Source organism: Sitodiplosis mosellana, unplaced genomic scaffold (assembly GCF_009176505.1).
Source record: "Sitodiplosis mosellana isolate CC-2019 unplaced genomic scaffold, AAFC_SMos_1.0 Smas_scaffold_6226, whole genome shotgun sequence".
In the NCBI taxonomy this organism is placed as follows: Eukaryota; Metazoa; Arthropoda; class Insecta; order Diptera; family Cecidomyiidae; genus Sitodiplosis; species Sitodiplosis mosellana.
In genome coordinates, this window is record NW_022601467.1 from 256,728 (window position 1) to 282,226 (window position 25,499).

The following is a 25,499-nucleotide window of genomic DNA, read 5'->3' on the forward strand; positions in this document are numbered from 1 at the left end:
GACGACGCGAATCGACACTCTTGAGACTCAGAATGGCGAACTGGTGAGAGATAATCGAGCAATGATGACGCGAATCGACACACTGGTGAGAAATGATCGAGCAAAGACGACGCGAATCGACACACTGGAGAGAGACATGGTACAATTAGGACTTCAGTTAAATCTATTGTTGCAAAACCAAGCTCAACCAGTTCCACGACAAATTGATGAGAACACACCACCGAATTCAAGAGCGAATTCACCAATTCCCGTGTGTGAATATCATCCAGACGGACAACTTACCTGTCACAAATGCTTTTTTAACGAATACACGGCACCTTTCGATACTCTGTACAATCAAATGGAGGCGAAAATGGTACAGCTACAGTGACAACGATCCTTCTCTTTTTTTTTCTCAATAATTCAAGTTTCAAATGAACATGTCAAAATAAAAAAAACTCAATCGGAAAATAAATTATTTAGCTAACAAAGAAGACGAATGTTGCAGTGTTTTTTTTTATTTGTTCAAAACAAATGTTTCATGTAACAATTCATAAAAATACAACAAGTTCGTATGGCGAAAATTATTGATCACGATTATATTGTTCATTTGCTGAGTTTCTTATTAACATAATCTGGGATCTTGTCGATTATTGACCTGTTTTCAACATTTTTAGCAGTTGCGATGACGCCCAATTTGTAGTTTGGAGCGACTCCCTCAAGCGATTTGTTTGGGAATGCAACATCTGTGTCGTATGGTAATGGTTACCCAAAATATCGGTTAACATGCCGCCATCGTCTTCAAGAACTGCTTCAGGTGCTGTGAAATGGAATCGTAAATCGTAACTAGAGGATTTCAGTTGAGATTGGAAAAGCGAACAAAGAATAGTAAAAACTAACCACACACAGAGAAAACATAACCTCTAAATGTCATCGCAAACCGGGATAAACCATATATTTAATGGTCCTGACATCTACTTTTGCGATAAATTCTATCGCATTTGTGTATGTCAACACCATTAAATGTATTTTTTATACCCGGTTTGCGATAGGCTTTAACAAAATCTCAAAAATTTCTTTTCTGTGTGCACGTGTCCCATTTCTTGTAACCACCACTAGCAAAGACATACGCATGGGCATCTCCCTCATATAACTGTAATACTTTGTATCCAGCACCACCGATCCGAATCTCTTTGGTTGGCTAAATTGCTCGCAGAGCACCTTGTAACAATTCATTCGAGTGTGACCGTGTGGTTGTTGCTATTAATTCACCTTGAACATGGGGTTTGGTTTAGCAAAACTAAGTAGTATATGTTTCTTCCACATTTATTTGTAAACCCGTTTTAATATGTAGGTGGTTTTGTTTCGAAATTTTTCTATCATGCCAGTTTTGGGGGAATTTTCAATGATAAGGAATTCATGCTAAAAATGCAACTATTTTCAGATACAATCTTAAGCGCAATACATTATTCGACAAATTGTCTTACTCCATTTTTTTCTTTTGCATTTTTGGGATATATAATTTATCTTGAAATTGTTAAACATCTAAACATTGATTTCATATAAACTAAGTTCTATATATGCAATTTTGGGTTTCAAAAAAATATCCATAAAACAAAATTTATTCGAAAAATCTATTATTTAAAACCCTGTAAGTTATTTGTTGTTGCTGTTGTTGTTTTTGTTAATATTATTATATTCTTTTCTGGTTCGAAGCTATATCATAAATACAAAGGACACTGAGAACTAAATAAAGAATTAAAAAGAGGGACAGTGAGAGAAGCCTTTAAATACTTCATGGGAAATGTTATATCGATCTACCGTTCAATGAGCATTGAAGTGATTTTTAGAATTTCTATTAAAATCAAATTTGTTCGCGTTCGATATGTTGTTTGTATGTAGGTTTCTAGTTGTTCTTTTTTCTTTTGGTCGAAACTCCAATCAAAGTGATCGCCTTTGAAAATGGTCGAGCAATTTAGAAAGTAAATTATATCGAACAAAAAAGTGTGTATAAAAATAGTAGCAATGTTAGTTGGTGGTTGTGATATTCATCGATCTTGCGAGTATTTGTGATGCAATTTAAGAAGGCATTAAAGAATATTTTACAGATTTGTTACGGGGCAGACAATTACAATGATATATTGGTTGTTTTGAGACATTACTATGTTTCTTTTAAATCAATTTCTTTTCAAAATTGTATCCCTAATAAATATTCAAAAAATGTTGCTCTTTGATTCTAATCGCTAACGGTTTATTTGAAGCTGCTTTGTCCAACTAGTCGGATAAACCAACTACTCTTGTTTTTTTGAACGCTTTGTTTTTTCTTTTCTACTCTTGGAAAAGGAGAGGCACACAACTGAATCATGCTTAATTTTAAATAGTATTTTAAGATTACTGGAATATTGTTGTTTTCTGTGGATCTGATACACTGGCTCTATTTTATTTTTAATTTTACATTAAATCTATATAATAATTTATTTATTTTATATACATACAAAACCATTTTGTAAACCATGTAAAGAAAAAAAAAATCTAAAATGATTTAAAAAAAAAAAACTATGGATAATACATTTGATTAGAGTGGAATTCTCTTCAGAGAGTCACCAAAATAATCCCGCCGAAAGTAATAAATTAAAATGTTCAAACTGTAATTTATTTTCTTCAAATTCCCAAAAACACCTATGCAAACCAATTTTCTTCCAGAAAATATGCAGAAATAGTATGAAACTATTTTAGTGAACCCATACATTTGAATCAGATCTATGTCATTTCAAGCAAAACAAATTAGACGTTGTCAAACAGAATTTCATGTTTTTTTTTTCAATCCCATACAAAAAAAACACACTTTGAACCAACCGCCCACAAAACAAGTCTCTGTTTGTTTGTTTGTATGGAAATAACACACAAAGTCATACTGTTTGTTCGACTTCTTATAAACATCCCTGCTCACAAAAAACAATCTTGTTTTGTTTTTTTCCCGTGAAAATAATATATTTAGAATTTCCTCTTAAGTCCAGCTCCTCCCGGATTCAGCAAACGGCAAAAATGTGGCATCGTCACTTTGCAGTCGACTCGCAACTGTTTTCTGCGACGAACAGGTCATTGTAAAGGTGTTGCGGCCATGAATTCCTCGTGACTTTGCACCTATGAATAAGCAAGAACAACAGATTAGCGACGACATTCATATGGGGAGGAAAGAAACGAATGGCTTGAATGAAATGAAATGAAATGTCATAGAATGAAAATATGAACAATGAACATTAAAACCGGAACACACCACATCCGCCACAATGAACTCCTCAATCTCCAGTCCAGCTAACAATTGGTCTCTTGTCAGATTGATTTCATACGAACTGGTTGGTGTCACAAATATAACACGGCTCTTTCTTGTTTGCAACATGTTCGCAATTACCAGCTATTCGAAATTGATAAGTTAGGGTTAAATTAAGTGCATAATGAATGAAATCCATTTATTTGAAGGATACCTTATGTTTGTACTTATTCAGGCTATCACGCGATTTGACGATCAGCAGATTTTCATCCGTTTCTAACTTGAATGATACCACAAATGCATTCGGTACCCATAGACTGACCAAGGGAGCCAACATTTTTGGCACAAGTTGCAAAGAAATCGTTGGTGCTCCATGTCCTGATTGCATTTTGTGCGTTGGCTAAAGGTAAAGGTATATTGAAATGAGAAAATGCAAACAAACACTTAATATATACATGTTGCATGACATGTGCTATGAGTATTGACGAACTTTACCATTTTATCGGAAGGAATATAGAAGTCGGATACAGCAGCTGCTAAGTAGAGGACAGCTCGTTTATCGAAGGCAGCCAAACATTCGCATGCAGCACGCAGTAGCCACATATAATCGACAACACTTGTGAAGTTTATGTACAGTATTTTATTTGCCTCCTGTGCAATTTTGTATTTCGCTAATATTGGTGCCAGCACGTCAACCGAATCCGGCTTCACTGTAAATTGGATGGATAATTTGGTTAAGTTACATTTGAATACAACAAAAATACGAACAAACGATGAATGAAACGGGGACGTTGTGATAATTACCAAAAATTGAAGGTGTGCCACTTTCTCCATTTTCCATCGTTTCAGCAACATCGAGCATATCAAAGAATTGTTGGCCCGTAAAATGTCGTGTAAATGGTTCCAACGATTTTTGTCTATGCATAAAAATCACAGCATATCCATGATCTAAAAAGTATTCAGCCGATGCAGATCCACGCGTACCAGCGCTAAAATTATCTACAAATCGAACCGTGTTATGCTCCAAAGGCACCGTCGTTCCGCCAGACTAATCACAGGAGCAGAGAAAAAAAACGAAATCGAAATTTCAAATCAAATTACGAAATATGTCTGCGTCAATCTTATCATGAATTATTCTTGAACTGTTCATGTGTGGCAGTAATTTTTCCCCCGAAAAAAATGCTGATTCCAACTTTTAAACAAGTGTCACTAACAACACTTTTCAGGTATCTACCTCGAAATCGGTACTCATACTATATTAACCGTATCACATATCAACATAATAGACATTAGCATAAAATATAATGAAAATGTTCGGAATGGATGGCGAACAACAAAACGGAGAATGTGTAACTATGTGACATTTGATGATATGTTGGATTCAAAAGCACTTAACAATAATTACCGATTACGTCCATTAAGATATTATTAGACGACGCGAAGGTCTAAGCACTTTTTATGAAACTCAAAATCAATACCATACTTATGGCAAGGATTAGAAACTCACCTCACTCTCAGTGAGCATATGAGAGCAATATTACCTGTAAATATGAGCAATGCTTATTGAGCATACATACCGTGACAAGGACAATCGAATTCTGGTCTTCATTATGTCGGTCACAAAATTCCTTCAGAAGCGACCGATTATCTTCAAAATCAGCCGGTGGCAAATGATTTGCATAGAATTCCTCCCAATGCGATGATGACATATTCCTTTTTTATTCAAACAATACTTTTAATCTGTCACCAAATTCAACGAAGCTTGTAGCTTTCTTCTTATGGATAAATTCGTTTCGTCTCCTTTTTTTTTTTATCAGTGTGCAGATTTAATTAAAGACATTTATTTTTTTTTCTGTATATTTCGTTTTATTGCACGAAATAGTTGCCTGAAATAGTTTGCGTAAACAATTGAAAGAAATCAAATTGAAAAAACGACGAACGAAAAATAATATAGAAAATTTGGTCAGTTTTTCAACGAAAACTGGAATAAAATAAATAGTTGAATGCTCAAACAATCGAACACAGGCCACATGACAATAAAAACTGAACTAATAACACTGTGCACTGACGGTTGACTCTCTGATAAAACTAAATCGATTCACAAAACACGTCAATATCCGTTCCAGCGCAAAACGGGATACAACAACAAGTGGACTTGACTTCGTTTCTGTTTCGTAATTACAATGTACGTTAGACACATTCGATTTAAATACATTGGAATGCACTTTTCATTTGGTAATATTCGAAAAATGCTTGAACAATTTATGAATTACGATCAAAGGTGTCCGAATATGGGATTTAATTTCAATAAATGGCACTTTGAAAATTAGTTTTGGCTTTTATTTCAATATTTTCATCCAATAATAATAACACAGTTAAAAACGTACCCAAAGATGGCGCTCTTGGTAATGTTTGACATTTTGTTTATTCAAACCAATGGAAACAATGGAGAAGAAAAATATTTTTGTAAACAAAAGAAAAAAAAAATAAATAGCGGGAAAATAGCTTTGAGCCCATGGAGATATCTAAAAATTATTCCTATAGTTAAGGGCCGATTTCATGCAGATTATTCATACTTCGTTTCAGTCAAAAGGAAAGGTTATACGAAGTAAATTGCTTTTGGGTTACCGTTTATTCTCCACGACTCATTCTAAATAGATTGAAATGATAATTTTTCTTTCGATTTTGTCCATTTGTATGAAAATAAATGGAATAAAATGCAAACGATTTTGGATTTTGTGGAAAAATAGAAAAAGAATGATTTTCTATTGCTTCTGAACAGAATTTTTATCGCAATTTAATGAAAGTCCTTCATTTGAAATCAATCCAATAAAAAGTGTTGAAAGGTTTAAAATGGCGCCTGTTATTTGTCAAACGTGCTCAATTCCAATCGAACTGTCAACATTTACTGTTGTTTATAAAATATTTGGAAATTTGTTGCATTCACAATTAATGTTTACCTGTTTTATTAACATTTAACTTCACTCATAAATTTCGAACTACCTAATTTACTAGATACCATTCGACAGTACATATTTTAATTATAAGTTTTGATTTGAAAAAAAAAAAACTATTGAAAAGATTATGTTCAATATGAGCAGAAAAAAATAGCTTTCTGGATAGAAACAGATTACATGAAAATTATCATTGATTTTTCTGAGTCAAACGGGAACGTTACGACTTCAATGCTGCCATTTATTCTGCATGAATGATTAAGAACACAGTAAATGATAATTGTGGAGAATTGTCCACATTATTCCATTCTTTTGTATAGAAATTGCTATAATCTTTCATCCAAGTAGCACTCACCAACAATAATCTTCGAATCAAATGAAGTATACACATGTCCAATGAATGTTTGATGCGATGCGATGAAATGGAATACGAAAAAAAGGTTACAAACCTTGGAATGTTGGAAATTACTAGATGGCGCTTGTTATTTGACAATTGGTCTTCGTTCCATTGAATGTCAGTCAGCGGCTCTGTCAGTGCTGCCGTTCTTTTTCAGGCCTAAACAACGTGTTGTTTACGTGTGCTTTCACAATCTATTGCCGAATCAAACAGATTTGTAGAAAACCAGCAACAAATTTCAATATTCAACATGCAGCTTGAATTGACGGAGCAAATTTTAAAGTACGTCGATGAAAATGGCAAAGTCGATACGTTGGATTTGGTTCCGGTATTTGGTGTTGATCATCAAAAAATCGTCGGCGCTTTAAAAAGTATTGAAGCCAATGGTGAACTATTGAAAACCGAACAAGTATTACACAAAAATTGGGGATTGAGCGATGAAGGTAAAGAAGTGCTTGCAAAGGGAAGCCATGAAGCGGTTGTTTTCAACGCAGTTCCAAGCGAAGGAATCGCCCAATCCGATTTAATGAAGGTAAGCTAAGATTGCATCATCATTTGCAGTTGATCAACTACTATTCATGCATTATTGTCAGGTGTCACCAAATGCAAAGGTTGGATTTAGTAAAGCCATGGCTCAAGGCTGGATTTCGGTTGATAAGTCGATCGGCAAACCGGTTGTGAAGCGAAAAGTTGAATCTATCACGGACACGGTACAAGAGCATCTCCAACAGGTGGACGCAGGTCAAGCATCAGCACTTAATGATACAGCCCGTGCTGACTATCGTAAAAGAAAACTGTTGCAAGAGATCGTTGTGAAGAGTTTCATCATTTCAAAAGGAGCCGAGTTTGCAACATCGTTGCAAAAACTGGAGGCCGACTTGACAACGGATATGCTTGCTTCAGGCTTATGGAATACGTTGAAATTTAAGCCATATAATTTGGATGCGTTAGGCACAGTTCCAGATGCTGGTTATTTGCATCCATTACTCAAAGTTCGCACTGAATTCCGCAACATTTTCCTGGAGATGGGCTTCGCTGAAATGCCTACAAACAATTTCGTTGAGTCATCATTCTGGAATTTCGATGCACTTTTCCAGCCGCAACAACATCCAGCTCGAGATGCACACGATACATTTTTTTTGACAACACCAAGCAAAAGCCACAAGTTTCCCGAAAATTATTTGAATCGTGTAAAGGAAGTTCATTCAAATGGCGGTTACGGATCTCAAGGATACAAGTCAGTTGAACATTTAGCCACATTTGATTTAATTTTCATGACATTGTTTGATTTTATTTTTTGCTTTGTACTTTCAGATATGATTGGAAACTTGAAGAAGCACAGAAAAATTTATTGCGAACGCATACGACAGCGGTGAGCGCACGAATGCTATACAAACTAGCGAATCAGGAGGGTGGCTTTGTTCCAGTTAAATATTTTTCGATTGATCGTGTATTCCGAAATGAGACATTGGATGCCACACATTTGGCTGAGTTTCACCAAGTCGAGGGGGTTGTGGCAGATCGTAACCTGACTTTGGGAGACTTGATCGGTGTGATTGCTGAATTCTTCAAGAAACTTGGAATCACACAAATCGAATTCAAGCCAGCATACAACCCATACACTGAACCAAGTATGGAAATATTCTGCTTCCATCCGGGATTGAAGAAATGGATTGAGGTACATCTACTTGCGATCAATATGCAATGATTTCATGTAACTGCTGTATGCTAATGTTGGTATTTTTTTTTCATTCTATTTTAGGTGGGCAACTCTGGTATGTTCAGAAAGGAAATGTTGCGGCCAATGGGTTTGCCAGACGATGTGAATGTGATTGCATGGGGATTGTCATTGGAACGGCCAACCATGATCAAATACGGCATAAATAACATTCGAGATCTTATTGGGCCAAAGATCGATTTGAGAATTATTCAAAGCAATCCAATTTGTCGCTTGGAAAAATCCTAAACAAGCCTATTTCTCTATGAATACACGTCGATTGCTAATAAACATTCAATCACAAAATACATTTTAATCATGATATTTATTCTTAATTCGAGGTAATTAGAAGAAAAAAAACACTTAGTTTGCGAAGCAAATTCAAATAGCGGTATGATTTTGCTGAAAATTTACTTGTCATTTTAATAAAAAACAAGACCGCAGAGCTTCGCTTCGCTCCGCTCTGCATTCTTGAGTTTTTATTTATTTAATCTATTTTGTTGTTTCACAACAAACTATTTTTTGGCGCACTACATGAAATGAATTTGATCAAAGTTACTTTGAAGTAATATATTTATTTGCAAAATGAATGACAAGACCTTCGTTTTATTTCTTTTTTGAAATATACTGCCTTTGGTTTAAATTAAATAAAAAATATGAGCAATTTGAACTTTATAGTTCAAATCCACCATAATTTGTTTCATCACTCAAAAAGTATTAAGAAAAAAAAGCAGATTAGTAGCTCTACATTTCATATAGTGCTAAAAAAGGAATTGTGAAATTAAAAAATAAAAACCATGCATGAGTAGAAGATTGTCTTACAAGAAGAATTGAAGAAACTGCTTGTTTCAAGCGCATACGCGTGGTACTGCATCCGAGATAACGGGTAAAGGTGATAAGGTAACATGTTCATTTTTTTGCACGCCTCAAATAACTTTGAAAACTTGATGAACGCATAACGCATTCCGACATTCTATTTTGAACGACTACGATATTGCTTGCGGTCACATCATAGAGAAGAAAAAAAACTTTACGGTCATGTGCATAGTGCGCTCCGTCAGTGTTGTATAATGGGCAGACATTAAACGCACAATAACTAGATACAAAATGTGATACGAAAATAGATATACAAACTGGACGAAGAGAAAATGTTTTAAATTTATCTCTCTATGCGCACTAAAGTCAACAAAGACACTGTTCAAACCTTTCTTTTCAATATATAAATCGAGTTGCTTTGAACTTTTCATTTTCTCAATTCAATCGAATCCGTATGCAATGCGAAATGACTCCATGGGAATAAATTTCTGGTGAATGCATATAGAAAACGTATGTGCCCCGGCCAATATATGTGCATAAAACAAATTTTCTTGAGCAGTAGCAGTAATAGTAAGAATTGTCATTAAATTTTACTACTCGACATACATTCCCAATTGTTTGTCGCTTGGCGATTACACAGTCTGATCCACAACAAATAATGGCATGGCGTTGGTATAATCGTGAATTTTGTATTTAGTTTTTAGAAAAAGCCATAATGTGCTATCTACAATAAAACCGTTCAACATCGATGTGTGCTAGCGTTTGAGAAGAATGCAAAGTAGCTTCGAAAAGAATTTTCTCCGTTTGCTGCTCACACACGAAATCAAAAAAATAAAATAAAAAGAAGTCCGGTGTGTGACTGTGTCCACATGTATGCGGTGCGACGGTGCTGCACAGGTTATGCGCATACACACAGTTTTTAGCCTGTTGAAAGTGTGTTGTTGTGTATGAGTGTTTGCGTTTTGTGTACTCTCCGTCGTCATCTTCGTCGTTTTTAGTTGTTCGCGCACATGAAACTTTACAGACATAAGCAGCAGTACACAAACTCTACTCGTTCGTCGGTGCCGATCGGTGTATTGTTATTTTGGTTGTGCGCTGCAGCATTGTTTTCACTGTGTGTGCTCTCGTTTTGCTCATTTCTTATTGAATCGAGTGTTGATGGTCGTGGCGATTGGACGTATATTATTGCTGTGAAACGTGTGCTTCTAGATTGATTTTGCTGTGCATTTGAATTGTGAATAAATTTGTTAAATATTTTACTATTATTTTTATCTTTATTTTTTTTTACTAAACTACTTCGCAATTTTGTTAAAAATAAATAAATGTGCTCCGATGCTAATGTTTCCATTATTCGATTGTGTTGAAAATTTACGCGGATTAACAAATGTTCATTTATTGTAAAACCAAAATGATTTTTGTACGATGTGATGTGATGCATTTGCAATTAATTACTATTGATTTGACAAGCATATTTCGATATTAATTCAAAATTCAAAATCCGATCATATGTTTTTACGCAGAAACAACAAACAAGTGTACACAAATTGCGGAAAAACAATAACAGACACTTCAGAGTGTTGTTCTAAACGATTATGATTACCTTCGTTTCGTGTCTTTGAACCGAATGAATGGTGGCCGAGTATGATTCTCATATTAACTCGGTTGTTTTTACATTGTTGATGCGATTATTTTTCGAAATGAGTCGAAGCTATTTGCGCTGTTTTAATTGAAATAAGTTTTCTTCTGACGAAATATTTAATTGATGATCACCGTTGAGTGCCAAAAGAAGCAATGTTTTGTGACTATTGTTGTTCGACAAGGCAATTTTATATGCAAAGTGAGCAAAGGAAATGAACGGGAAAATATTATTTTGAAACATCAAAAATATACACGAAAAAAATTAATAACCAAATCAAAAAAAAAAAAACGGAAGTGAAATGCTGTATGTTAGGATCTTTTTGAAATAACTATTCCCATGCATTTGAACCGCAAACATAGCTCAATCCAAGTGAGATTAATATATTATATTGTTTACACAACTTGTTTCTTTTCGATGCACACTTGAATCGGTGGTTTGGTCGTGCTTGTTCAATCATCCAATAGTTTCGTTGCATCTATATCTATGCCACAAACGAATACATATTGTGACAGAATCACACTTTTTGTTATTCATTCACGGTCTGTGCTGTAAGTTGATAAACAGACCAACCATTCTAAGGGTGATCTAAACTGAAAAATTTTTGTTGAAGAAAGAGAAACATGTACTCAATACACATATAGTATATGATAATTCTAATGCAGAGAGAGAGAGAGTGGGAGAGAGTCGAATAGTTCAATATCGCGCCTAATTATCTATAGTTTTAATTTGAAACGTGAAGTGATTAAAGTAAAGAAAACAATTTTGAAGGCGCGCACAAATCTAGTCATGTTTCTCAGAGAGCATCTCATTTATCTTGCTCTGGAGCCGCTTACACCATTATTACATCAAACAACAAAAAGAAAAGAGAGGCTTTTCATTATTACCCACAATTTTTATTTAGTTAATTTTCGAATTTCATCGAAATGAAGAAAAAAATATTTATTCGTATTCTGTTCAACTTCACATCTTCTATGTAAAGAGCGCGACGTGCGGTGCCTAATGCACTGACAACCCAAAGTCCTTAAATTAAAGGCAAACAACACAAAAAAAGTGATGATATGACGATGACTTACAGAATCCAATCCAATCCAATCCAATCCAAATTAAAACGAAACATACTGAATGGAGCGGACAGAGAAAATGATGAAGACGAAGAATAAAGGATAGATCGTTTATTTTTTGTTCTCTCTCTCTCTCTCTCTCTCTCTCTCTCTCTCTCTCTCTCTCTCTCTCTGCATAGATTTAAACTCAATATTCACATTGGTGCGATGTAAAGCACTTTTTGTGGATGGCAGATAAAAAAAGAGTTAAATAGATGTATTAGAATGGGTTCATGTGAAGCGCTCTTCGCTGGATTCTGTGTGTACAGTTTTCGGTTGTTTGGTGTTTGTTTGCAGTCTTTATGTGCGCATGACGCGCATGTGTAAGTTGTTCAGCACTCTAGCGCATTACACACATATGACTTATGTGTGCATTGTAACACAACAAAACAAGTTTATTGTTGAAATTTTATAAGTTTATTGTTTCGTTTCATTTCTTCTTCTTCGCTCTTCTCGCCTCTGGTTTTTTTTTTTTTTATTTCTCTCCACCGTTCAGTTAACTTTGGTTCGTTCCATATGTACAATTCTTTCTTTCACTTCACACACGAAATTGTGTTGTGCTGCGCCGCGCTCCTGCAATGGTGTTGGTGGTGTCTGCGTCCGCTCTCTGCTCGCTCTCTGTTCTCTGTAATATAAAATTATATTGATTCGTAAGTCGCACAACGCTAAAACCGCACGATTTTTTAATGCCTTTTTTCTGAATGCATATAAATAATAGCGTTTTGTTTTTTGTATGCCTGTAACAAATGAAAGTTTTTATTCAAATAATGAATGAATCAAAACGAAATCAACATGAGCATAAACATTGAGGGAAAAACAAAAATATTATGTCGGACTGTTTTTCGCCAACGCCGTTAATTCAAATCACATATTCATAACATAATGTAGAGATGTACGCACTTTTTGGTTTGCATTCATTTCAACGGCAGCCAATTTGCTTCTTTGGCTTTGCTTTGCTTTCTTTTCTGTTTAATTTGCACCCATCCAATTGTTTAGTTTATAACTGCGCCTTCAATTAATTATCGCAATACATTCATCTTCCAATCAAATCAAAAACTAGCAACAGCTACAGCAATTCAATCACTAAGCAAAATGCATCTGAACTGCTCCATAAATTATATGTATCGATGCATTCTTTCTTCAACTTGGCCGTGAATTTTGTATGTTCTAGATATGGTTCCAGTGTTTGATCAAACTCATTTCTTTTGTTAATGTAATGCTTTACAATTTCAAAACCGTTTCAATATCTAATACATCGACTTATAGTCATATAGTGCACGCAAACAAATGAATAAAAGACGAAAAAAATCATCATTACCGTTGCTGTTTCGATTAGCAATCTCAATTATAAATATCATTCCGGGCCTTTGAAAAGCCAATCCTAGTCTGATTTTAGGTGTGTACATTAACATGAACACATAATTACAAATTGTCACATGTGCATGGACTTTATCATACTTGGCAATTGATTGCTTGGCTCGTTGGGGAAATATTGATTGTGGGTGTGTTAAATAATTTGATTTCCATTAATTCATCCTAAACTCTTCGACGTAGCTTATTCAAGAATTGAGTAGTTTGATATTTACATCAAGGCTTTAGGTATAGTATTATCCTTTAGATTATCAAACCTTCATAAACAGATAAACGTTTCATTCGCCAAATATGGCGAATTAAAAATGAAATGATTCCTATTTTTTGATATGATGATTGAGCATTTTCTCTTTCTTTTTCGAGTTTATACGGATTGTTTTCATTTCAATCAACCTTTGAACAAGCTATTTCTGACTGCAGTCCGCAAGATATGAACCTTAAATTCAGTGTTTTTTGGTGGTGTTTATTAAATTCGGTCTGCATGCTCTGCCCGCTCTCTCAATCCTTATGACATTTCAGTAAACGAGTGGAAGGTTAGCTTTGCAATCAGAAGATTGCTGTAACATAAGCTTCTCAAACTCCATAGCGTCATTGTTAGCATACAGCCAAACTGCACTTTAGCAAATCACGGGTTTTTATGTAATATTTGCGTTTGGCTGGTTATTTTTCGTCTTTCGTTCTTCATTATACAGCGATAAAACTCGTCATGCAGCCATGGATAAAAGAACACGAAAGAAAAAGGCAACAGAAGAGAGAGAGAGAGAGAGAGAGAGAGAGGCAGAGAAAAAAAGAACAGCAACAACGAAGAATCAATCGATTCCAAGAAGTTGATGGTTTCGTGCCGTCTTTGTCTTTGCCATTGTCAACATAGACCTCACCGTCTTCCTTATATTGCGCTCCACTTATGCTCACATATGTATTTGCTCCTCACTCTCGATAAACGAGACATGCTAAACATGTATTATTGTAATACTTCTTCTTTTTATTCGTTTTTTTTTTCGTGTTGTGCGCTGCATTGAACTGCACTGCACTGTGCGTCTTTCAAAATGTTAAGTCATATTTAATCACTGGTAATGTCGGTCCATCATAATCTCAGTAGCCACTCTGCGCACCGCATTTCACTGTCCGTTGCGTGCATGACACTTTTTTTTTGCACATACACATTTCTTCGTACACATATACTCGCTTTCAGTTGCAGTGAGAGAGAATGCCCGTGTGTCGACAGATGAGCAACTCACAGATCGGTTTAGGTGTTACATTAGTACAGCTTTTCTCTCTCGTTGTGCGACGGTGACTCATTTTAACAAATTTTCGAATCGTCGGCTCTGTTCTATTTTGTACGAAACGCAACCCATCGAAGCGTCAATAATAATACTCTCGTTTAATCGAAGACATTGAGCATTTGTTGAAATAGTAGTTGATTTTATACATATGAAAATCGCAGTTAAATTAATCAATTAATAAGATACTAATCAGTAGGTGATAAAATTGACAATCACGTGAAAAAATTTAATGAATTTTTAATTTTGCTCTTTTTTTTCTTCTTTCTGTTTATTTTAAATGTGTGAAGTGACGCAAACGAATCGTGTAGACCGGAACAAAAACGTTTAAATTGTGTTTAATTGACTCTTTTGATTTTTACTGACTCGCGCGCAAGTTGTATTCCATGCGCGATACGAAAGAGAAAAAAATCATACAAAAACCGAATCACGAAATAGAACGAAACGAAATAAATAAAAGTGCAACGAAAACTAGAAGATCGGTATTTCTTATCGCAAAAGACTGCACTGGAAAATTAAGAGACAAAAACGAACCGAGTAGCAGCCACGTTTGAAGCCGTTAAATATGGAAACGGTTGAAACTAGTGAAATGTCAAAATCTGGCTTCCTCGGGATATAAGCAAAAAGCCTGTCAAAAATTAAATTGAATCGCATCGAAGAATCGCAGTGTCGTCGTGAACGGCACCAAGTGCAGTGGAAAAGGTGAGAGAAAGAGAGAATAAAGTGACCGCAGCACGAAAAAGACTCACTGACTTCAAGTGTTGGCCTTTGCTAGTGCAGCATCTCGTTGCGGTTGCTAGTGCCCTCATCTGGCTGAAAGATTTTGAGACACTACGAAAAGTAAACGCTTCTCGCTTTTTGGCAAAGAGAAAATGGGGTTTTCATCGGGTAAATCAGCGCATGATGCATTGCTTTCACGACAAGATGCCGAACTACGATTGCTCGAGATAATGAAACGGTGTTTATTACAAAAAGTAAAATGTGATAAGGAATACGCAGTCGCTTTGACGGCAGCCGCTCAACTTGGTCTTAAAATTGATCGTGCCGACGATTTGCAAGGTAAGTTTTATACTCAAACAATTCATTATGCAGTAAATTGCCATAGCAGCATACGCAATTCGTGTGTGCGCGCACATTCGACGATCCTTTCATTTTCACCAACAACCAATTATCTTGATGGACAATTTCCCGTTCCTTCTTTTTTCTGCATATTCCAAATCCCAGCATAGTATTTTTCAAATATGACTGAAACATTCTTAGTACCTTTGGTTTTGCAATCGGCCAATGCATTTTTTTTTTTCGTTGCAATCGTACTGAAATATTTTTCACGATTACACACATACACATACTACACACTGAGTCTACTAGTAATTATAGCAAAAAACCTTCTATATGCATATTTTACAGGAAGCCAAATAATGAAAGTATGGCGTTCGTTTATGGAAGAATGGGAACAAACAGCGAAGCAATTTAAGTCGAATGCCGAATTCTTGGAATCTTTGTGCCAAGATAAGCTAACACATTTGTACCAAGATAAGCGGAAGGCACGTAAAAATTATCAAGAAGAACATCAGAAAATTGCGACACATTTCACCAATGTAAGTTACCTTTTATTTAAAATATACATACAACATAATTTTTTGCGATCAATCTCGTTGCTCTTGTCGTCACATGTCTTTCTGAATGGAATAAGAAAAAAATAACGCTATATAAATGGAATTCTCGGTTTTGTGCGGTTATTCTGTGCAAATCATCTTTTCATACGGTTGCGCATAAATGAATTCTCAAATTTATATACGTAAACTTTCAAGTTTAAAGTCTTTCTTTAAGAAAAAGAAGAACACAAGAAGAAAAAAATCTCTTTGAATGACATAAACATAGTGTTATGAATCGTATGGTGTTTCTACATTTTTTTTTTGTTTAATTAAAACTGACTGCGTTCAAATAAAAAGAATATGAGCAAAATTTGGTGTCGCTTTGCCATGTACCGCTTATGCGTTTGTTGCGATATATAAAAGTAGCTGTATTCTAAAGCCTGTCCAACTGCCTGATTTAAAAATATGACGAATAAATCAAGAAACATAACGACATAATCTCGAACGTCTTAGTTTTTACTTTATATAATTGCGCTTATTAGTCACTTTCGATGGTTACTTTTGAGAAGTGTAGACACATTGAAAAATATCGTTGCCCTAACCGAAACAAAAATACTATTAATATAAATGAATCAAGTGGACGGCTCACATTCCAGCAGTGTACAAGTTAAAAGTAGTACTTCTCTTTCACCTTTTCTCTGCCTCTTCTTCTTCTTCTTCTTCTTCTTCTTTTTACTAACAATGTCCCATACGATCAGGCTTTTGAAACGGAACGCATGTATGTTTTCGTTACTTTTCTCTCTCTCTCTCTCTCCTCATTTTGCATTCCATTGACATCTAATGACCAGTTATAAATTATGAACAATTTTTTTCATTCTTCTCGGTGCTGTAAGCGCTCGGCTCTTTCTTTCAACCTAAATGGAAGTATTTGTATGTTGTGTACTAAATGACAAAAAAAGAAGAAAAAGAAGAAGCAGCATGTGCTTATCACAAGGTGCCATAAATACATTGCTTGTCAAACCAACAAAGAGACCACATACTTTCGTACATATACGTGAGTGTGTGTGTGCGTGTGTGTATACGAATCGTTTTGTTTACAAATGATATTTGTACTTTTGAAATTCATGTGACACTACTACAGTACTTTGCATACGAATCGAATGCTCGAAAACAACAGGTTCTATTTGTCGTTTTGGCGTATGATTTTCGGCTGTTATCTTACTTACTTTTTTCCCCATGGCGCAAATTAAGCCTAGGAAAAAAGGACACTTTGTCAGTTTCATAGATAAAAGAATGAATAAAAAAATAAATTTTAAACATTGCAAACGTGGAGAATGCTCAAATGGCTCTTAAACGGTGAAACGGTTGTTTCTATTTATTTATTTATTTTTTCTCAACTTCTGTTTCTATTTACTCATTTCTGTCATGATTGCATTGGAGAAAAAAAAACTAAATTTAAGGCTTTCCGGTCACAAATTCACAAAACAGAAATGAATTCGATAAAAATGCAATTTCTTTGGACGCTTATTCAATATTTATCTAACTCCTACGCGTGCTTTCACGAGAACATACACGTGTTTCTTGAAATGTTTACTTCAAAAAATTCCGGCTTTATTTGCCGCGGAATATACTAACGTGATTTGATTACAATAAATAGGGAATCGTTGAATTGAAAATGGTTGAAGGCATTTTTTTAGGAATTCACCAACACACGCCACGATGAGCGCCAATAAAATGATCGGGACTCGATGTGATTTGATTATGTTGAATGTTCAAGTGACTCTTTTGTCTCTTAAATGGAAAGCATCCATTTATTTATAGAATCTACGATGCCGCTGCTGTGTCTTCATTTAGCTTTTGAAATGCGGCGTTGGGCACACACACACACACACTCTAATCAAGCTGTCTCAAATTTGATTTGAACTGTTCATTCGCAAACTGCTTGTAAAATACCCAATGACAGTCCCATTAAATTAGACAATTTAATACAAATAGAACTAATCCTTTTTAGTAGAACATTCCGATACATTATTCATTTCGCTTAGTTTTATTACAACCGGCATTGCACGCAACATTTAGTGTTACCGATTTTATAGTTTTGTAAAATGCATAGCTCCATCAAAGACTTTACATTTCAATGGGTCATCCTAGAAAAAAATAAAATATCAAATTCTAACACATTTTAGTGGGATTTTCTTCTAAAAAAAAGTAGTATTGAAACGATCCAGGTCAGTCAGTCAGCCAGCCAGTCAACCAGTCAGCCGGCATTTCTGTGGCTTGTAAAATGGGCTGTACTATAACGAGATCATACAAAATTACTCGGCTTAATCGCTTCACATATATATTCATATGATCGTATGTATATATTTAGGTAACAAATAATAGCTATGGTTTGGCATACAATTCAAGCTGTGAATTTCGTACGGAACGAATAAATTTTTGATTTTATTTTTATTTCTGACTCGAAGAATCGTATTGCAATAAACATGAAATCATCTCTAAATACATACGGTTCATCTTTTGCTTACTGTTTTCTCTGTTTATAATTCATGCACTGCCACAGTCCATATTGGCAGCTTGTGAAAACATGAAATGGATCGTGTTTATTTTCCTATCAAAAATATTTTTCATTGTATAGTTCACACCAAAATCGCACACCTTTAAGATGACTTGCAAACACTCGCGGTACTACGATGGATACAAATCGATACAAATGAATAGTGAAACAGCGTAAAAATATCTTTAATTGAAAGATAGATAAGTGTGTTGTCCTTGTACGATAACGATAATAGTCAGTGTTCAAACATTATCAAAAGCTACTGTAGACTAACCAACTGTAGCCGAAATTGATGATAACAAACTCACGAATCCATCTAAACTCGTTGGTCTCCACTGAACAAAATGCAGTCAATAAGTTGATAATTACTACAGGCCGCTAAAAAAAAAAATCGGTCAACTACATGCAGAATACATTTATTGAAACCTATCTGCAGCGTTTTTGGTGAAAATATATTTTGTTTAAAGAAGAAAAAAAAAAACATTGTGCGAAGTTGATTGATATGAACTTGATCTTTGAACCAATACATTGATCGCTGTTATGTTTGCTCTCATTAATGAATTCATCGGATTGAATTTTATTGTAGCGACAGCGGTTCACAGTGATTCATCTCCCAACGGAACCCGAATCGAATGAGTAAACGGAATACCAATTCGGTAAAAGAGTGTGTTATTATAAGAGAAATCGAAAATAAATATAGTGAAATATAGAATACATTTGTTATATAAAGTGAGACTTCTTTTCTCTTCACCGTGTGTATGTTTGTGTGTGTTATACGTATTTTTTGTAAATTTTTTGCGTGGCTGTCAAACGATATCGATTTGCATAAATTATTGTGCGAAGAGATGTAAGCAATGCTCGGATATTATTTTGATATGTTTGTTGTTTTTGATCGTGAATGTCCCGTTTGCAAATGTTATTCGGGCAATGATTGATGATGGTGACTTTCTTGATCAGTCGTAATTCCATTTTGAGTTTGGAATAAAAATAGATTCCATCAACAATGAAACAAAGAAATAATGCTTAAGCACAAATCAACGCATCTTCTGCTATCGTATCGGCGGTCAGATGATTCGATACATCGTCTATGTCAAAGAACTCTCTGCTGATCGCATGTATTGGGGTTGGTTCGTTGGCACACACAAAATTCGCGCAGTCACATCACCACACACACACACACACACACACACACATATGTTAACAATATTTACTTCGGTACAGTCTTCGAATGTGTCGGACACTTTTTTGTGCTTTGCTGTCATTCTACTACTGTTTTCAATGGCTTCATCAACTTCATATGATTCGTACGAAAATAAAAATGTTATTTGTACTATGATCCGTTAGTTAAAGTTGGCAAACAAGATTTTTAAACCACTCCATCGTTCATGTGAATGAAAAAAAAAGCAACCAGAATTTTGAAGAGAAAATATTGAAGAGCATTGGAGTGATGAAGAGAATTAAATGGCAAGTAGAGAAGAGAAGAGAGAGAAAGAAAAAAAAAAACGATGCGGAGAATTAGCAACTGTAAATTCTTGAATAGAATTGGTTCTTCATTCGCTTGCATAAAATATTTAAAAAATGCATTCACATGCATGTTCTTAGTTCTGCTCAAACACACAACGGGCACGCAAGCCAACCAACACCACACCATACATTTGTCCGTATTTCAAATTCAGAAATCAAACCGAAGAAACAAATAAACTAACAGAACATCTATTTTAATACACACATTGACGGCCACACAATACCGATGAACATAGCACTGCATTTGAAGTTAAAACTTGGCTCTTGCTCTCTCTCTCTCTCTCTCTTTCTCTCTCGGCCGTTTTTGTGCTCATTGTGGTTGTTGTTATTGTTGTTGTTTTTTCTCTCTTTCTCCTGGGATTTTGCGTTGTGCGTTAGTGTCAACAACTTATTCCAAATGAGTAATAACAGTGAGATCACACAACTAAATTGCACAATTCAATCTTTTTACAGCATTATTTAAGAAACCGTAAGCTTATCTAGAACTACGGGCATGTATTTTGTGTTGTTGTTTGTTGATTGCTGTCGGAGAGAAAAATTGCGTGATCAGGGTGAGAACGGCAGCGATAGCGACGGCGACAACAACAAATGGAAGATGTAAAAGGCAAATAACTACGAAGAATATGTTAGAGAGAGAGAGAGAGAAAGAGGAAGAAAAGAAATAACACTTGAGGCAGTGCATATTATTAAACAATAATTAAATTTATCTACGCTATGTATGGTGTTTGGATGTGTGTACAATTCGTCTGGCCTGCTTTTTGTAAGTATGTGTATGTGCTGCTGTGACTCTGTGCAAATGTGCTAGTTTCTAATTGAATTTAATTGGACCGGCCAAATTTCCATACACAATTCATTACATATATTGATTGCGTTCTCATGGTTTCTAATGAGATTATTGTTTGCTTCTTGCTTGAATGCATGAAACAATACGAGAGAGTTTCTCAAGTGGAATCCCGCACTTTTTTGACGTTACAAACGAAATATCAAGCAATTGTTGCACGACGAAATATAAAGCGATTCAATTCTTTGTCTGCGCACTTTGAATACTTTGTGTATTTCTTTCGTTGTTTTTTTTTTCTTCTTCTTTTTCGTTCGTTTGTTGTTGCCTGAATTGAGCAACATTTACGTCATAACGTCCAACATCTTTGTATTCTATGCGTGCTTGTAACACACTTATTTTTCGTACTCAAAACGTTTTCAGTATTTAGTCTGTCCAACAGGTTGCAATTTAGAAAGCGTACAACAAAATGTGATCATTATTGACTTATCGCCATTGAACCGATTTTAGCATAAATTGCAGCTTTCCTTGCTCCAATATCAACTATTTTCCGTACTGTTTATCTACGTTATGCACTGCTTAAAATGAGAACCTATCCATTTGAGTGCATTTCAAGTAGATAACTGATCGCCGACTTATTGCCAATTAATTGCAAGTAATTAAACAAGAAACAAACCATTGCAAAAAAGAAGAATAAGACGATACGATGCGATAACAACAGAGAAATTGGGATGCTGCATACTTGAAATTAAATTCGATGATGTAATCGCGTGTGGGATGAGAATATTTTTTTTCGCATCTAGTATAAATGCGATAAAAATTGTGATACGACCAATAGAAAAGCATTTGTGGTGGCCTGACACAAAAGTGCAAGATGATGTGACGGTGATGGTTGTACTGACGCTTAGCGGAAAAAGATCTTAGAATTCTATGGGCGAAGTACGAACAAGAATCGATTTCGCCCATCACCGATATCTGACCTCCGAATCAGTTTCTAGCTGATGAATAAAATATATGTTCCTCTCTCTCTCTCTTTATCTCTTTTTATCCATTTGTTTCGAGTATTCATTGGCGCTCTTTTCCATTTTTCACATCCAAATTGATATGTCTGTTGTTTTTTTCGAGTCAATGTTCGCAATCTTTTTTCAGTGCGTCGCTACAATTTGAAATTCATTTGATGCAATTTCCCAAATAAGCGATTCCATGACAATTGACGACGCAATGCAAAGTAACAACACAATAATATCATAATTTCAGCGAACAAACAATAGCTGTGTGTGGTGTGTTCACAACGCTCATGCACACATGAATTTCTTTTACATATAATTAAATCACTTCAGTCATCAGTCGTGAGAGAATTATTCACTTAAATGAAAGCTTAAAAGCCAATGAGGGTGATAAATATACACGTAACATTTGTCATTATTTCGACTACTAATTATTATTGTTTGGCATGAACGACGGTGTGTTGATGGAAACACAAAAGCGCTCACAAACCAAATTACGGCAACGATTTAAAATTTTTAATTCAATTGCTCACGCTTCGTTAATAGCTGCCAATAATAACTCCAGGGCGTACGCCATCTGGAGACAGATTAGTAAAATAGGCATCATTCGTAAGTTGTAGCTAGTTAGAGCAGTAAATTACTTATTAAACTGTGATAGATTGCAATCAATCACCAGGTGACGCTTTGAAATGATCAAATCGGCGATAATAATGGTTGCATGACTCTTAGTGCAACTTATGTTAAACCTTTCAATTTGTATATTTAGGCATTATTTTTTCATTTGCATTTTTCCAATTTCCTGTTGAATCATAAGCTCAATTATTTCATTATTATTTTTTTTCGATTTGCAGATATCAGAAGATGTGACGAGGAAAAAATGTGAATACCAAAAACACCTAGAATATTACAAACTATTGCGATCGAAGTTCGAGGAGCATTACATAAAAGGTAAACAAATTGGAAACTTCGTTGTGGTGCGAGACACGAGAAACACAACAATTCGATCGAAATATTGGAAATATTTGAGATCATATAAAATCCATTCTATCGCAGACGAAAGGCTCGTTGAGTCATTGCCCGTTTATTCAAAAGAAATGATTTAATTATCGATGATTCACTAACAGTACATTATATCGGTTTCAGCTGGTCGGGGTGGTCGAAAATTAGACGATGTTCGTGATAAATACCAAAAAGCATGTCGAAAACTTCATTTAGCGCATAACGAATACGTTTTACTGATAAGTGAGGCTTCCGAAGTCGAAACGGACTTCCGAACAATTCTATTGCCCGGCTTATTGGAAAATCAACAATCCATACAAGAAGAATTCGTCATTGTCTGGTACGTCTTATTCGCACGAACGAATAATCTATTCTAATTGTCTAGTAAATACGTTGTAATTAAATTCTATCTATACTGGACCATTTGCAGGAAGAGCATCTTGCAGGAAACATCCCAATATAGTGATCTGACTTCAAACTCTTTCCAAGACATTCAGAGAAGAATAGAAAGCAGTATACAAAGTATTCACCCGGCTGAGGAGTATCGAGAGTTTACTGAACGGCATAAGTACGACATTCAGTTTCTTTCTTTTCATTTTCATATTTTGATCACGTCACGTTCAACACTTAATGATGAATCCATTCATTCTGCAAATTCGTACCATTAGAACATCACCACCAACACCGATTGTGTTTCAATTTGATCAAACGCTTATAGAAGATAAAGACACGTTAGGAAAACTTCAACCGAACACACTGACTGTGGATAATTTGACAGTTGATTGGTTACGCAATAGACTCATCGAACTCGAGACCTCCGTAAAAGATTGTCAAGACAAACAAACAAAAGTTCAATCGGACTACGGCACAAATGCTTCAATTTCCATTCAATCAACCCTAACAAATGGAATCGGACGAAAGGAAAATAACAAGTGCGTGTTACTAGCATATCAATGATTGCATAGTTAATTAGTTAATGACATATTTCTCTGTGATTTGTTTCGCGTATAGACATTCGAAAGACGTGGCAATATTGCGGTGTCAGGAGAAGCAAATGCTCAAAATGGCCGATTTGATAAAGACTGCATTGAATGACGTTGGTTGTGAAGAGCTTCCGTCTGGATGTGATGACATTTCCGTTGATCCGAGCTTCATTGAGAACAATATTAGCAACAATGATCAGCAACCGGTAAGTAACCGCACACGTTTGAAATATGATGGTAGAATTGTTTACGCTTAAATGGGTCAATTGGGTTTGTATCCTTCTACAATTGCCTATGCCACCATATTTTCTACATACATTTAATGCAAATTTCTGGTTTGGGTTTTGGGTTTGGTAAGATGTCACATGCGGCCGCCACGTTTATTCTGCAAAAAAGTAATGAAGTGCTGTCAATGATCAAAGCATTCAAGCGAAAAGCAAACAGCAACGCAAACGGTGTAACCACAACACAAAATGATGCCTCGAACTCATCGATGCCGCAATCGAAGCGAACATCAGCGGTAAATTGCATGAAATTGAGTCTGAACGACAACCGTGTGTTATTGTATGATAATTCTGATGCTTCTAATAGTAATATTTACACTGAAATTGATTTACGCGATGTTTTGCCTACTACTAAAAACCTTGTAACCGAACCAAGTCCGACAAGTTCAAATGAATCCATATCATCCGATATTCTACGTCTTCTTTTCAACGACTCAAATGATTTGCAACTTACAAATGATCATAATCAATCGGAAACAAATCAAATCGATAGCTACGTAAACGAATCCATCACATCTCAAGCAATCGTTCAAATGGAAACGAATGTCATAAATGGTAGAGTTGTGACTGAGCAAAACCCATATGAAATTAATAGTTCTGCGCAGAATGTCGCCAGTAAAGTTGCATTGTGTCAACCGTCTGAGCGAACAGATGAATTGGCTGAAAGTGCTACGACAATATCCGACACATCGTCCAAATCGAATACTTTTTTTGCGAACATAAGCAAGTCACTGAAAAATAAGCTGAAACATATGGTGAATGAGGAGGTAGTTTCAGAAGAGTCATTATCTGAAACTGTGGCCAATACTGCTAGTGGGAATGGGCTAGACAAAGATGAAAAGGCTAGCCTGAAAAAGCGGTTGAAATTCAAATTGAAAACAGGATTGCATCTGTTCAAAGATGCCAAGGTTCGTTGTTACAACTGATTGACACTGTTCGGCGGAGAAAAGCACACAATCACCTATCTATTCACATAACCATTGTCTTGATATGATAATTTCAAAACTGTTCAGCCTGATAGCACGTGATCTTTTTGATGGTTAATGGACCAATGAATAATAACGATATTTTCTCATATAATTGATGTAGATAAGGTTCGTTCATAATTGTAATTTTTCCACTTCCCAGGTGAACGCGATAGGCGTTGATGGAAGCCTACAGTCGTGGGATGAGGCGTGCATAATTTGTATTTTTTTTTTTTTTTTGCTAAACGAAAAAAAAGAGGGGGTAAGGAAAACCAAAAAAAGG

The 25,499-nt window shown here is 35.4% G+C and overlaps 3 protein-coding genes across 9 annotated transcripts in view; 2 read left to right on the forward strand and 1 right to left on the reverse strand.

Annotated features, from left to right (window-relative positions):
* Positions 1 to 1,289: 1,289 nt before the first annotated feature.
* On the reverse strand, positions 1,290 to 6,597 carry LOC129579001 (phosphopantothenate--cysteine ligase). 3 transcript variants are annotated; one of them, XM_055468444.1, is made up of 7 exons: positions 6,211 to 6,597; positions 4,828 to 5,136; positions 4,055 to 4,298; positions 3,746 to 3,960; positions 3,465 to 3,650; positions 3,257 to 3,394; positions 1,290 to 3,123 (listed from the first exon to the last, which is right to left on the reverse strand). In XM_055468444.1, the coding sequence occupies exons 2-7, from the start codon at positions 4,957 to 4,959 to the stop codon at positions 3,079 to 3,081; spliced, it is 960 nt and encodes a 319-aa protein (XP_055324419.1). In that variant the 5' UTR covers positions 4,960 to 5,136; positions 6,211 to 6,597; the 3' UTR covers positions 1,290 to 3,078. The 3 variants fall into 3 exon arrangements, with proteins under 3 accessions (XP_055324419.1, XP_055324420.1, XP_055324418.1); XM_055468445.1 differs by lacking the exon at positions 6,211 to 6,597 and adding an exon at positions 5,320 to 5,564; XM_055468443.1 differs by lacking the exon at positions 6,211 to 6,597 and adding an exon at positions 5,264 to 5,564.
* Positions 6,598 to 6,714: 117 nt separating this feature from the next.
* On the forward strand, positions 6,715 to 8,628 carry LOC129578998 (phenylalanine--tRNA ligase alpha subunit). The gene is made up of 4 exons (XM_055468439.1): positions 6,715 to 7,133; positions 7,195 to 7,838; positions 7,916 to 8,279; positions 8,364 to 8,628. Exons 1-4 carry the CDS (start codon positions 6,852 to 6,854, stop codon positions 8,565 to 8,567), a joined length of 1,494 nt encoding a protein of 497 aa, XP_055324414.1. The 5' UTR covers positions 6,715 to 6,851; the 3' UTR covers positions 8,568 to 8,628.
* Positions 8,629 to 9,773: 1,145 nt separating this feature from the next.
* LOC129579005 (tyrosine-protein kinase Fer) overlaps positions 9,774 to 25,499 on the forward strand; it is an 18,611-nt gene continuing 2,885 nt past the window's right edge. The window contains exons 1-9 of one of the 5 annotated variants that reach the window (XM_055468449.1): positions 9,778 to 10,368; positions 14,815 to 15,583; positions 15,932 to 16,122; positions 22,837 to 22,933; positions 23,129 to 23,324; positions 23,415 to 23,552; positions 23,653 to 23,916; positions 23,996 to 24,173; positions 24,326 to 24,487. In XM_055468449.1, coding sequence (XP_055324424.1) covers positions 15,397 to 15,583; positions 15,932 to 16,122; positions 22,837 to 22,933; positions 23,129 to 23,324; positions 23,415 to 23,552; positions 23,653 to 23,916; positions 23,996 to 24,173; positions 24,326 to 24,487 — 1,413 coding nt within the window. In that variant the 5' untranslated portion in view covers positions 9,778 to 10,368; positions 14,815 to 15,396. Of the gene's footprint in view, positions 10,369 to 14,814; positions 15,584 to 15,931; positions 16,123 to 22,836; positions 22,934 to 23,128; positions 23,325 to 23,414; positions 23,553 to 23,652; positions 23,917 to 23,995; positions 24,174 to 24,325; positions 25,346 to 25,499 lie in introns of those variants that run through there. The other 4 variants (XM_055468448.1, XM_055468450.1, XM_055468454.1 and 1 more) reach the window with 4 other exon arrangements.